We start from the raw sequence: 14,874 nt of genomic DNA, 5'->3' as shown, positions 1-14,874 counted from the left end.
CTGTGACAGAGCCTTCCCCCTGCCTGTGACCCGGGCTGTGACAGAGCCCCTTCCCCCTGCCTGTGACCCGGGCTGTGACAGAGCCTTCCCCCTGCTCCCCCAGCCCTGCTGAGGAGCCCCTGGGCTGTCCCGAGGGGCTGCCTTTGGCTGCTGGGGCAGCTCTGGGGGCTCAGCCCGCTCCATGCTGGGTGTCCCCTGTCCCCTGTGCCCRGAGCAGGGGCAATGCCCAGCCCCACCCCGGGCACAGGGCTGCAGTCAGCCCCGGCAGCCAGCACTGGGGTCACGCTCCAGTGGCTTGTCAGAACGGGGCATGGTTATTTTTTATATGCTGGATGGGAGCATTTAAGGTAACATTTGGTCATTATTTTTCAACTCYTCTGTAGCCATGGAGACCAGGAGCTTCCTAAAGCAAAGCAGGAGCTCTCGAGGTGCAGCTGGAACTCACTCAGACATTTCTGCCTCTTTTGGCCCCCTGTCAAATCCTGTTGCTTTCGGGAAAGTGGAACAAAGAATCAGAGTGGCATATGCAGAATATTACACTTGAAATTAAAATTCAGTGGGATGAACGTGAGTGAATCTGCRTTTGAAAACAAAGGGTGACTCTCCAAAGCCCCTCTCCCACAGCCCCTACTCTGAACATGGAGGGTGTATGCCAAGAAAATCAGCAGGTACAGCAGCTCTGTTCTTTGTAAAACGAAAGCAAGAGAACCTGTACCTAGAAATGACAGAAACCGAGGAGGTGGGAAAATGCGACAGAAAATATCTCATTAGTCATATATTTTTKAGTCTGTGAACTGTTGGATAGGGATAGAAAAGGCTCTATCTCTGACTTACCACAATTAATTGTTCCCCCTGCCAAGGACTGCAGTGTGCCAGGTCCTGTTTGAAGGCCAGAGCTCTGATGCATCAATGCAGTGGAGCCTGACTTTGTTTAGCATTCCTGCATCTTGAGCTAATTATTTTGCTAAATGTGCACATGGTCCTGCCTTAGTTTTGTTAGATGATCAACAACTTTGTTGTCATCCTTGGTTCCCTACACTYGTGTTCAGAGAGGAGAATTTATTTCTTGAGCATTTGCTTTATTGAATTGCAGTGTGTTTAATATCAGGAAATGGCAGCAGAGAGAAGTGTTCAGGGTTTTATTTCTGTAATTCGAAGCAGGAGCTCAGTTTCAATCCTGTCTGTGGYTGATGAGCCCCTCACGAGCTGGGATCTCTGGAGTTGGTGATTTCAGTGTCCAGGGTCCATCCCTGAGGGAGCTGAGCTGCCCTGCCCAGTTCCCAGCAGGAATTCTCATCCCCAGCAGTCCTGGTTTCTCTCCAGGGAGGGAAGCAAACAGGAGAGGGAATGTTTCCTGGATGGGGAGCAGATAGTTCTGTGGAACAGCAATGAAACCCATCCCATAGGAGAGCTCATGGAGAATTCTTGCTCCTCGCCTTTAGCTTAACTTGTCCAGCAACTGGCTCACTCCTCAGCCTGGGAATGCCCAGCCCCTCTCCCTGTGCTATCAGGAAATGGGGCATTCTGTAGCAAAGTGTATTTTACTGAATGACAAAACCCCAAGAATGTGCAAGTTTGACTTTGTGCACCAGGATTGTTCACAGCTCCTTGTGTGTGRCAGCAATCCTTATCCAGCAGGGAGAGAGAGGGAATCGAGCTCTGTGTGCAAAGATGTGCTGGGAAAATGCATTTGTGGCAATGAAAATTCATTGATTTGTGGTGCAGTGAGTTGTCACATGTCAGGAGAAGTGAATAACAAAGATAGATAAATTTTAATGGGATTTTAAAGTTATTGGAAGTGATCCTGAGTCCCGCTGCAGTTCTGTGAGATTTCAGCCCACACAATCATCTTGTTCAGAGAATTGTTATACATAAGGTTTGAATAGCTATGGGGGAATTGTTTYATTTTTTCTGTATTATACAGAAGACTGAATTTAATGACAGGAGAGGAAATGTCAGAACTAACTGAATGACTAATTCCTTGCAGCAGTAGAGCTGGTGCCATAAAACATAAGTTAATAAATGGCAACTGTTTAGACAGGCTTGAGCCACCCTTACTCTTCCAAGCATTTTGGTACCTTGGGGTACCATCCCTAACACATCCCCTTCCTCTGAGCCAGCAGCAACAGCCTTCCAGGGTTTACATGCTTTAATTAATCTTAAGATTAGATGATCAGCTTTGCAGTGTATTGAGGAAAAAAAAGGATCCTGTTTTTCTTCTTAAAAAAGCCATGTGCAAAGGAGATTTAGTAAGGAAGGAAACGATCTGTGTATTGTTTTYCTGCAGCAGCTGCTGTTTATGAAATCAAGGCACATGGCATTGTGTGACATCACAGAGGTGAAAGAGTGGAGTAGAGTTTATATTGGGACATGCTGATACTGGGATGTCTTGGTGGAACAGTCCCATAATTTAAAATCTGTAATTAGTGTAAGATCTATGTTAATATGAAGATATTTTTCCCAAAAGAGCCAATGTGCAGCTTGATTTCAGTACTAACATGACTTRTTAGAGACTCCTTGCTATTTGTTCMAGTTGGTAGTGGGGAGTCACAGAGGCTCTTTGTAGTTCTGGTATCTCCTTCAATGAACTTGGAATCATTTGTTAGCAGCAAATTAGTGAACAGCTGTAATTATGCTAAAAATATAATGCTGAGAGGATTAAGGCAGGCCAGGAAGTGGCTGAGCAGTGGGGTGGCACAAGGCAAAGTGAATCTGCCCAAAGCAGCAGCCACGACCACGGCTCACAGGCAGCATTGACCCCGTGTGCCAGGGAAGGACAAAGCTGGAAATTCATGGATTTATGGGGTTATTGAGGGCTGCCCTGGGGCTGCAGGGGAACCAGCAGTCTGATGTTCCACATGCTTTGGTTCAGAGGGGATGGGAATGAAAAGGCAGCGATGTCCCTCAGCTTGCTGGCAGGGAGATCCTTGTTCCAGAGATGATCCTGTTATTACTGAGCTTGGGGAGCCAMACATCTGCCTGGGGCACACCCCAGTGTCCCTCCCGTGTCCTGGGTCACATCCCAATGTCCTGCCAGGGTCACCAAACCTTCAGCCCATCACCTGTAAGGTCCTGCTCCATGTCCCTTCTTTGCCTTCCCTGCAGGGTCTGAGCTGAGCCCTTCCTGTGGCTGCCTGTTGTGTCCATGCACTCCCACCCTTGCTTTGTCCCAGCATTTGTCACAACACACTGCACCTACAGATGGGGAAAAGTAGCAAAAGAACTAATAAATGTGTCCCCAGTATAAATTTATGAGCAAGGTAATGGAATAGGATCATTCTGACACAAGGGTTATTTTCTATTTGCCTTTTTAATTGAAATGTTCAGAACAGTTTGAGAGTTTTGACATGYAATAAAACCCTGACCTGTTTTCTGCCAAATTGCAATTGTACAGCCTTGGCTTAGCAATATATTGCCAGCTGGAACTGGGGCAAAGTAAATCCACATACATTATATAACTTGAATTGGTTTATACAARGAGAAAGGGATCTATCTTAAGCCTTTTAAATGAGGGATAAGTGCAATACTGGGAATTTGTTAATATTATCTCATGCTAAATTTTAAAATGCGTTTCCRGGTGCAGCAGTGAAAGATGAGGCTGTTTAAATGATGGGATCAGTGGCTTCTCTGTGTCTGGTAGCTGTCATTGTAGGGTTGGGATTGGGTGTTGTGCTGTGGGTGGATATTGCTGTGGTGAGGTAACGTTGTGAGGAGTGTGGTGGATGTACCTGGATGGACAGGGAGAGCTCTTCCTCAGAGCCAGAAAAGCAAGGAAATCAAGGATTTGTCAGAGTGAATAGAAACAGTTGTGGTTTAAGGCCCAGGCTCYCCTGTAATGTTCATTAAAGTCAGGGAAGAGGTCCAAAACCAGCTCTTTCTGTCAGTATTGTTGACCAGCCTGGAGAGAACCATCCAAACCTTGGAACCATACTTGGGGGAGGCTGGAGGACAATACTTGGAAATAGCTCAGTGGTGCAGGGTTTTTTTATGTTGTTAGTCCAATGTCAGAGCCCAGGGCAGAGCATAAAGAGATCAAAGCTGTGATCTTAGTGACCMCTATGTGCATTAATATATAATATAAAATATATAATATATATMACATATAACATATATAATATGGGCATAACTTYATGCTTCTGGAGTGACTGGGGGATGAGGTGCAGTAGGAAAAGGGTGAGCACTGCAATGGGAAATGCAGTCCAGGGATTTTGCAGCAGTATGTGTAGCACAGAAGRCAAATTAAAAATAAATCAACCAAAAATAGACTGTACATCAAAGCTTGAACTGGACACAGTCAGTCATCAGTCCCCAGCTGAGCCCCCAACAATGAGGGAAGGGAACAGCACTGCTCACCTTCTGCTGCCCCAAATGCAGCCCCCCAGAGAGGCTGGGAATTGTTTCCACATGAGGACACGGGGCTGCTTTGGATGTCACAAACCCCCCTCTCTCTCCAGCTGGCAGGGGACAGTTGTCAGGCACAGGACAAGGGCCAAAGAATGGCCTTTCAAGACTGTKTCACTGTATTGTCAGTATGTTTTTACTGCACTGGCACATTGGGGGTTGTGACATTATTTGACTAAATCGGAACATTGATGTTTGTGCTGCCCTTGTTCTTCCCCCAAGGAGAACAGGAAACAATTCCTCCCCAGTATCCCATCTAACCCTGCCTCTGGCAGTGGGAAGCCATTCCCTGTGTCCTGGCACTCCAGCTCCTGGTGTCCTTTCCCAAGTTCCTTGTGTCCATTCCCAGCTCCTGCTGCTGTGGAGTTGTTGGAAGGAAAAGGATTGAATTTTGTGAGAGTTCATAGCTCTTGGAAGGAGTCACAGAAGGAATAACCCAAAGGTTCCTTTAAGCTGTGTGAAGGATACTGTTTTGAATTAAATTCTCTGGGATCAATTTTAACTCACCTGAGCTTCTTTTGCAAATGTAGGGAACCACAGCACCAAGCCCTGCACTGACCTGCAAACCTGTCCCATGTCACCTGTGGGATGAGGGCACCTGGCACTGGGACTGGCACTGCTGCAGAAACAGAGACCAAGGACGTGGTCACCACAAAATAGATCCTTTACTGGGTAACTGCACACCAAGTATTATATGTTAATATCAGTACAGAAAGACATGACACTGAATATTAATTGTCTCCATTTGAATGTCRCTTAATACATCCAGAATTTAAGGTCAATGTAATTACCTTTGCTACTAATTTAATTAGCATTCATTTAGAAGAAAACATCCTTTGGCATTTGACAGTGTTTAAACTTTATGTTGTTTGTTCAGAAATAACTCCTGAGGGAAAGAAGTCACTTAGGGAATGTCAGAAAAATCAAAAACTATTTGCAAATTAGATTGTTGCTTCAATTTCCTTCCCATGTGTCTGCTCATACAAAAATAAGCCTTGGGATTTTAGAATCCTCAGTTTGCAAGAAGAAATGTATCAGATAATAATAACAGTAATATTCTCTGAATATATTTGTATCMGTTATCAGCAGCTGAAACCCTCAGTTTCCCTGGAGAAGAAAAGTGATTTTTGTGCTTCTTTTGGTTTTTTTTATGTTCCAAACTATTGCTGGTGGTTGATGATGTTWGTAACTGCTCATTTCACACGTCCAGTATTTTGACTTCAGTATTTTTGGTGATTTTTGTAGCCTAGAAATCTCAATGGCAGTTCAGAGCACCTGCTGAGCTAGCAGAGGTTGGTAACAATCCATGAATAATTCTGACACACACTCAGAAACGATGAAATTCTTGCTATCTGCCAATAAGAAGATCCAGCAGAGATTATCATACCCCCAGGAGGGTGGTTTTCCTCCATTTTTGCTTTAAATTCAAACTTCAAGTTAACTTACCAAAGACTATTTTTAAACACTTTACCCCTATAAAAATCTTCAAAAGGATCTTTTTTTCCCCTTAGCCTTCAGGCTTTTCTGCCTGTCCTTTTACTGGCAGCATGATCTTAAAGCGCTTAAGCTTACAGAAGATAACAYGCTCTTGATGAGGTTTAAAGATAGCTTATTTCAGATTAATTTAAATGAACCAAGAATAAAATGACTCTGAGGAAAGCCTTTTACTGAACTAAAGGCTGCATTTTCCAGCAATTAACTTAAAAGTGGAGTAATTAAAGCGGTGAATTCTTGTATGCAGGAAAGGGCTTCCAAAAAGGACCATTAGACTTTAATCTTTTGAATGAGGATTTTATAAACCCCTTTGCCTTAAAAACTCCTTTATTAACAGTTTTGGGGAAATTTCTTTTGTGACCTCCTTTGTCATTTGGGGTGMATTGCAGAACACGCTGATTTTTGAGGTTCAGTCACTGTTCTCTGCTCCCTAGGAACAAGAAAAGGGGTTTGAGAAGCCGGGTAACAGAAAGTGGATCATGGAAGTGTTTTCCAGGGCTGTTGCAGAAGGAGCTCTCTTCCCAGTGCTGATCTTCTCTCACGTGGTGAGTGTTTGAAATTCTTTCCTGGTGTCTGTGGCTGTGAGGYATCACTGAGGGAAAAGGGAGAGCTGCCTCAGTGTTTTCCATCTGTAGGCTCTGTATYCCAAGAGGAGAGGTTTGCATCCAGAAATCCAAGACAAACTGATGTTTATCCTATGTAAACATTACGTAATGTAATTCATTCTAGGAATACTTGATTTTTAATTTTTCTTTATCATTCAGAAGACTTTTTTCCAAACGCTGAGCCATTCACTGGCCTGGCTGGCCGGCACTGTGGGCAGGGGTTGCCATCTGCTGGAGCAGCAGGGATTCCAGGAGAGCTGGCCACTCCTCAGGTCCTGGAGGGGCTGTGTGACCTGCTGGGTCCTCACCCATTCCATCTCAGCTGAGCAGGGCCAAAGCCAAGCTCTGGRTGCCCTGGGCCGGGCACAGTGTCCAGGGCTGGCCAGGCTGTGCCAGGACAGGAGCCAGGGAGCTCTCCTGGGGTTGGGATTCAGCTCTGGGAGTCAGGAACACTCCTGGATGTGATAAAGGGTCTATGGGCTTTAAGRTCTCTTCCAACCCWAACCAAGAACTGGCTTCCAAAAGCTAAACCCAGTCAATTCTGGGAGCTTAGGTTGGGGTAAAAAACATTCTCAATGAAGAACCGACAGAAATGAGAAGGGCAGGGAGAATGGATGTCAAACAAGCAGCAAGGCCTGTGTTCCTGCATGTAAATATTGCTCTTAGGTACTCAGGGATCTGAACAGSAGCCACAGTGCCCGTGCCTGGCACTTTGGAGCACCTTTGGCCAGTGCCAGAGGAACCTCAGGCTGGGGAAAGGGGTTCAGCTGCTTCATTTCCTGTGACTGTTTAGGATTGATTTGAACAGAGGCAAAGGCACCCCATGGTGGGGAAACTCCTTTTCCAAAGCCCCAAAACAGTGAATATGTCTTTCCTGAGGGAAGTTCCAAGTACAGTGGTTTAAAATCCCACCCCACACTTTTCTGTGTGCATGGAGCTGCAGTGGCTCTGCTGACTGATGCAGCAGAATATCTTGGTTCCCTGCAAATAAGAATTCACTCTGGCTGTCACCAGAGGGAACTGCAGCACCAGTTTGGAGCTGCTGTTCTTCACACACCTTTTCTCTACAGACTCAGTGGTTGCAGCCATATCTTCCTTCTAAAACTGCTCTCTTCTTACAAATAAGATTATCTTCTAATTTGTGCCTGAGATTGTCCATTTCTGTTGCTTTTGACTGCTTTATTTCTGGTCAGGTAAAACTCGGTTGTATGTTCATGGCTTTCCAAAKCTTGCAAAGCCTTTTTGAGTTAGGTGATTTGCCATGGTAAATTTAAAAATGCTGTTTTCCCCAGCACAGAGGTTTCATTTAAAAGGGAATGTATAAGCTATAGGAAAAGAAAGGACAAGGATCTCTCTCGTGATCTCCCTCAGGTAGATGGAGTGCAAAAGGAGGGAACATCTCCATGGAGGAGTGGAATCAGGGAAGCTGAGGCCAGAATCACCTGGGAAAGGAGGGAGAAGATGACCTGAATGGTTGTCTGCAAAATGAGTGCAAAGAGTGGAAGTGCAGCAGCCCCTCCAGGAGCACAGTGCTGCAGAGGGTGCACTGCAGGCTATTTTTTCTCGTCCAAAGAAAGAGTGGAGTAATTATTAACTCCATGTTCTGTCACAGCAGAAAAATCACACAGAAAATGCAGTGTGGTAAGGCTGGAGTTCTGACTTGGTCCAGGACTTAGGATTGAGTGTGAATCCAAGTGACACATGAAATGCCTTTTAATTCTSAGGAAAGTGCCAAGTAGACAGTGAAAGCCCCAGCAACAGGTAGCAGTAATGTATAAATCATAACTCACGTCCTCCAGAAAGCTGCCATTTCTCAAGTCATAAATCCCTGCAGATTTATGGTGTGTGATGGGCTGGGTTCCCTTCCAGAATAATAATCACTGCACAGGAAGAAATGGTGCTGTTTTTATATGGAGWGTCTGAAGCCTGTCCTGTGGCTGACCCAGAGCTGTCCCTGGGGGCTCAGTGCCAGTTCAGCTCAGGGAAGGACGGGGCTCTRGAGCTGCTGTGGCTCTGATAAAGTGTGTGACAGCCCCTGGGCTGTGTGTTCAGGGCTGCCATCCCCTGCTGGGCTGGTTCCCCTCCCCTGGCAGCCCCAGCTCTGCAGGGCCCACAGGAACCAGCTCTGGTGAATGGGGTGTGAGGCTGTGCCCTCCAGCCCTGCCTGTGGCAGCTCCAGAGGAATTTACCATCTCTTAGCAGCCAGGGAATGGAGCTGGACCAGGCACAGCCCAGCAGGTTATCGATGCTGTTCTGAGCCTCCAGGGGGGACAGGGGRTGTCTCATGGGGTGTCCTACACGTGCTGCTGTTACCCCATTGTGTTTGCAGCTGTGCTTTCTATCTCAGCATTCAGCTGAGTGATGCCAGGAGAAATGATGTGCACACCCGAGCCTTAAGAAGCAGCATTGGAATTAATTATTTAGTAGCTTAATACACGGATTTTTTCAGGTCTTCAGCTGCATRGTTATCAAATAAATCAGCCTTTATTTTCCTGATGTAAATGTGAGTAGAAGTAATGTGTAGCAATCTGTAAGGGAGCTTTCAAATGCTAAGATTGGTGTGACTAATAAAATGCATTTCATTAGACAAATTTTCCGCACATAAACCTATTTTGTGAATGCAATAATCTGATATTCTCATGTTAGTCTGCAGGTCACAAGAGAGTATGGTAAAGTCATAAAATAATTCAAGGCATATAAACCTGGCTTTTGATTTGCTARTAAATCGGGGCTTTTTCTTAAAGAAAAAAGATCAATTGAAAGTAATGTGATTTAAAAATTAATACCAGTATTACAAAGCTATAAAGATTTTATGACTTGGAGCATTCCTTTTGTGAAGATGAGTTGATCTGTCCTTGTAATCTCCTCTAAAGCAATGTAGGCTGCAGTTATTTATAGGGATCATATAGAATTTGTAAAACAAAGCATTTCTTTGCCAGCCTCCTGCCTGTGGGTGCAGATTCCCAGAGCTTACAAGAACAGTAACAAAGACAGAAATGYGACATTCCAGTATTTGATCCCTTGGGTACTGGTGCAGTGATGAAGACTGGGATGTGCTCTCAAAATACTGGGTATTTTTACACTAAAAATGGCCAACTTTGCAAAGTGGGGAGAGGTCAGTAAGGTTCTGACAGTTCYTGCCCAAACACCAAGCACTAAAAGGACTTTTCCCCTTAAAAAAACTCATCTTACAGAAAGCTTTGCAGCCCTGCTGCCTTGCTCTGTTCTTCCTAATTTTGGCCCCTCTTCCCTTAAAGCACTGTAGAGTTTAAAGCATTTGAAGTGATCTCCAGCTTCAAGCAGATTATGGGAATGAAATCCAGGAGGCTGCCCCAAGAGCTGCCCTGAGACAATRTTTGAGCACCTCAGGGAGCTGGAGGCTAAAAAGATCTCCTTTCTGAGCCTCACTGCCCATCCAAGTGGAACTCTGGATATTTAGTATCTCAGTGTCCCAGCACAAACACAGAGGGAAAAACATAAAAAAATGATCACGTAATTGCAAACACAAATAAAAACGAGGGAATTGTTCTTGTGTATTGTTCTCCCTCCACTAGCAAAGCAGTAGATGTGTTTTGCCATGGATCATTCTGAGTATTTTCTTAAGCCTTGTGTCCTTGCCTTGTTTTTATATTTTGAAACTGTCCTTCTGCTTTTATTTTGGCAGTTAGACTGAGCTCTGTTGTAGAACTGACGTCTGCAGTTCATTTCTCAGCTCCCAACAGAAGTTGTGTTGTTTAAAATAATGTCAGTATTGTTACTCCATTCTTTGGTGCAGTTACAACTTTTACCCTCTAACTCAGGCTTTGGACGTGCAGGACAACACTCACTGTGGGGGAGTTGCCCAAASTGGTGTGAGCAGCAATGACTTGCTGTCCTTGCTGGTGGCAACTGGGCCTGGAAGGATCCCAATCCCTGAAGGTCAGATGGTCTTGTCAGGAGTACATGGTTCCTGGTGGAAATTATTTCCATGAGATCAGAGGGATATATATAATTAGCAGAATCAGATAGGATTCTTACAGGAACAGCTGTGCAGCCAATGAAGTTATTGCATCAGAGATTTTTTTTTTTTTCCAATAAAGATTTTACACAGAGTCATATTCCTTTTTACAACAAATTGGATCTTCTCCCAAAAAGATYTGCTGTACAGTAAAGCCAGACAAACACAGTAAAGCTCACAGTTTGTTCTCGTGTCCCAGAATGTTGTGATAGGCTGAACTGTGCGTGGCATAAGAAAGTGTTTTATAGCCCTGAGTTTTATTTTAAGATTGTGCCAGTTTGGAGAAGCAGTCATGAAATCACCTTCCTTAGGGGGTGCCTGGGGAAGGGCTGGCCCCCCCAGCTGTGGTGTGGGTGTGATGTTGGGCATTTCCTGCACCCCCTGCTCTGCCCCTGCACAGATCCCTGTAAAGCAGCCCTTCCTTGGGACTCAGTGTCTCCTACCTGTCCAAGATAGCTGCTGGTGCTTAGCAGAGAATGATAACTACAGGAATACCTGCACAGGAGTCCTGAACGGGGCTTGGCTGGACTTTGCAGAGGGATGAGAGAACGTGGGGCACTGAGGATCACCAGATCCCTGTCACACTGTGAGTGTAGGGGTGGTCATGAATATTATCTGAACTAACCACGGGGGCTTCAGGGCTTACAGAGAGACCATAAAGCAGTTTTCACCCTTGTTTCCCTGCCTCTTCAATAAACWAACCCCTCTTTAACTATGAAACAGAGGTGCAGTTGGAGGGAGAGGCAGAKGTAACCTTGAGCCCCTGAATTCCTGCCGTTTTAGACAATTGAATGCTTGCAGCCAACCCCTGGCACCAGTGAGCCAGGCAGCTGCAGCACATTCCAAATATTGCTCTATTTAAAGCATCCCAGGGCTCCCAGAGCAGCTGCAGAGGCAAACCTTAACCTGCCATTAAACTCACAGAGAGGGAATGGCAGAACCAGGTAAGAGGCACAATGAGATGTGAATGTAACCATATACTGAAATTAATAGGTCTGAGCATTGCAGTGTGAATATACTCAGCTGCYTGCATTCTTGTCTGATACACTTTATATATTTTATTTTTCAGTAAGAAAGTTTAATCACTTCAGAAGCTAATTCTATTAACGGCAATGAGTTTAAAGCAGCTTGGGTTCCTCCTGTATTTTTGAATTCTACCAGTTTTGGTTTTTGGGTGGTTTTTTGTAGTTGTCTTTCCAAGTTAGCTAACAGAATAGAACAAAATGTGTAAAATGAATTATGTTTGACAGCATTTTCATTTTACTGTGTGTAGCTGAGCTCCAAGTGTAGTGCCAAGTGAACTCAGAATAATTTAGATTTTAACCCCACAAAGCTCAAGTGAAAGAGCAAAATGAAATTTTAATAATAACCTTTCCATTTTAAGCGCATTTCAGTGTCACAAAGGAGAAAAGGCAGTTTAGAAAAATGCATTTTTTAATCTATTGTCATTTTTTATTTATTTCACTTAAACATACGGCTCTAAGTGTGGTGTGTGATGTGTGCAGTTACTCAGGTAACACTTGTCTTTGTAAAGGGAGTGCATATTTAATGCATCTTCRTAGCTATGGTCCAAGTTTTTAAAGACTTATGTCCTGGGTGTTTTACACCATTAACTCTGGTATCTAAGGAGAGTGCGTTTCTGCCGAGGTACAACAGGATACTGAATGCTGTTTCTTTACCCGAGTTTTCATTGATAGCCACAAAAATTACCCTGCTACTGGTTTAAACTGGAGCTCCCATAACAAACCCCCCAGTCAGTATCCTCAGCAGAGCTCTGACAAACTCCTCTGCTCACCCCTGCAGGATCCAGCCCTGGGTTTGTGATTAGACCTTCAGAGAAAGGGCAAGTACAGGGAAATGATCCCCAGCAGCTTCACCTTACAGTGCCAAAGCAGTAACAGTCTCTAAATGAAACAGGTGAGGTGCTCCCTGGGGCAAAAGGCACCCAGTTTCAAGGCAAGATTATTTTCCTGTCTGGTTGTTCATGTGTTTAATATTTTCATGGCAGCACATGCAGATTTTCTGTCTGTGCTCTCTCTCTCCCCCTGGCAGACACAGTGTGCAGTGTCACAGTGAGACAGGCTTGCTGTGCAGAGCTTTACAAGAACAGTCCTTAAATTATTAACYGTCCCTCCGAGCCTGCCTGCTTGATCTAAACCGTGCAAGGTGTTGTGAATTGTTTTACATAATTTATTAATCCCTTAAAAAAACCGTAGTTCTATTAACTGTGGAAAGATGTGCTGTAAGAGGTTGTAATATATTGGTAAGTAAYAGGAGCTCAAAGGTTATTTATTCTGCTTTCTGGCAAGAGTGTGCTGTTTGCAGGAAACTGATAGAAGGGTCTTTAAAAKGCTGATGCTGTATGGAAATGCATTTATGTGGAGTCAGTCCTGCTTTGCCTCTGCTCTGCAGAGAGCCATGGCCTGCCCTGGGCTCTGCTGGGGCTGTTCTTGGGCTGCTGACTCCTGCCTCAGCAGGCACCTGGGACAGCCACATTCCAAACCTGGGCTATTTCCCTGCTGGAAAGGAGGAACACCTCTGCAGTGGGTTATTACCTCAGCCCAAGCTATCCCGTAACACTGGAGAACAGGAGGGCTGTGGTGGGCAGAGAGATGGGCTGTGGATCCCTCACTGCAGCCACTGCCAGCATCCCTTTGGGGTGTGGGAGCCCACCCAGCTCCCCTCAGTGCAGCCCTGGGCACACAGCTCTGCACTGGCTGCAATGTTAGATCAGCACTGTGCTTTTGGTTTCCTGTTGCCAGCCCACTGAGGCTCCTGGCAGCTGCTGCAGGTGCCAGGGCTCCAATCCTGGCTCTGCTTTAATTCCAGTGAGGATGTTCCCCTGTGGAACTGCCCCTGTGCTTATCCCCTCCCTGTTTTTGGAAATGCCCAGCCTTGCCCTGGTCTGGTGRCAAAGACCAGACTGTGGCAATGCCACCAGGCTCTGGCTCTGCATTGTCACTGCCAGGCCCCAGCACACGGGGACTCCGTGCTGGGAACAGCCATCACAGACAGASTGACCTGAGCCCCTGGCTGTCCCTTTGCTCTGGGACAATCCTGGCTGTGATGGAATGRATTTAGCCAGTTCTCTGTCAACATAACGTGACCCTGTTCTCTGTCCCAGCCCAGGCCCCGCTGTCCCGTCTGCTTGTGCCCGTGCTGCTGGCGCTCGGCTGGATCGTGGGCTGTGCCCTCATGGTTTACATCGTCTTCTCCTGATGGCAGGAAGTGACAGCAGTGTCACACAGCAGTGTCACACAGCAGTGTGGTGAGTGAGGCTAGGGTCACACAGCAGCCTTGCAGTGTCACACAGCAGTGTCACACAGCAGTGGGTGAGTGAGGGCAGTGTCACACAGCAGCGGTGTGGTGAGTGACAACAGTGTCACACAGCAGCAGTGTGGTGAATGAGGACAGTGTCACACAGCAGCGGTGTGGTGAGTGACAGCAGTGTCACACAGCAGCCTTGCAGTGTCACACAGCAGCCTTGCAGTGTCACACAGCAGCCTTATAGGATCACACAGCAATCCTGTGGCGAGTGAGGACAGGGTCACACAGCAGCCCTGCAGGGTCACACAGCAGCCCCATGGTGGGTGAGGACAGGGTCACACAGCAGCCCCGTGTCACACACCAGCCTTACAGGATCACACAGCAATTCTGTGGCAAGTGAGGACAGCGTCACACAGCAGCATTGCAGTGTCACACACCAGCCCTGCAGGGCCACACACCATCCCTGCTTGCCTTGCTTGGCACTGCCACTCTTTTAAATGGAATTTTCTGTGTCTTACAGGTCAGAACAACTTACAGTGATGTTGATTAGAAGAACCTGGAAGTTCGATTGAGATTTCTGGTGACTGAAATAAGTATAAAATGAGTTATTTTTAATATCAACGCTGCAAATGTTGTACGCACTTTTTATCCACAGCATTAGGAAGAGTCATCAAACCAATTCCCCTGTTTCCAGATGGTTTGCAATGAGGGAGTGGGTTTTGGGTTYTCTTGCCTGCTTGCTGAACAGCAAACTTTAAAACTAGCTGCTACCAGCTAAGGAACTTCACGCTTGCTGGAAACAGTCAAGGGTTAATTTCCCATGGGGCCTGGGGAAGTATTTTTAGCCTTATTACGGGGAAAATCTCTTGGAATCTATTGTTATGAAACAGAAACATGTACGTCCTTTGCAAAGAAAACGTCRGGCTTATTCAGGGCTGAGAGGGTTGTACAGCTGAGTGTCTGCAGTCATGGCTCAGGCACACTGTGGGCCCTCACTGTCTTGCACTGGGGGGGGGTGGGTTGAATCTTTAAATTATAATTAGAAATAATTRTATTCCCCAGTCAATTATAAGCCTTATGAATTTCCAGTGACTTTCAAATCACAACTGA

At 45.7% G+C, this 14,874-nt stretch overlaps 1 protein-coding gene across 1 annotated transcript; it reads left to right on the top strand.

The window, feature by feature from the left end:
• Positions 1 to 11,391: 11,391 nt before the first annotated feature.
• Positions 11,392 to 14,664, top strand: STRIT1 (small transmembrane regulator of ion transport 1). The gene is made up of 3 exons (XM_057383425.1): positions 11,392 to 11,441; positions 13,622 to 13,765; positions 14,285 to 14,664. The coding sequence occupies exons 1-2, from the start codon at positions 11,429 to 11,431 to the stop codon at positions 13,714 to 13,716; spliced, it is 108 nt and encodes a 35-aa protein (XP_057239408.1). The 5' UTR covers positions 11,392 to 11,428; the 3' UTR covers positions 13,717 to 13,765; positions 14,285 to 14,664.
• Positions 14,665 to 14,874: the final 210 nt, after the last annotated feature.

This window comes from Malurus melanocephalus, unplaced genomic scaffold (assembly GCF_030028575.1).
Source record: "Malurus melanocephalus ecotype Western Australia unplaced genomic scaffold, MMel_1.1 scaffold_631, whole genome shotgun sequence".
NCBI classification, from domain to species: Eukaryota; Metazoa; Chordata; class Aves; order Passeriformes; family Maluridae; genus Malurus; species Malurus melanocephalus.
This window is presented reverse-complemented; position numbering and strand designations above follow the sequence as displayed.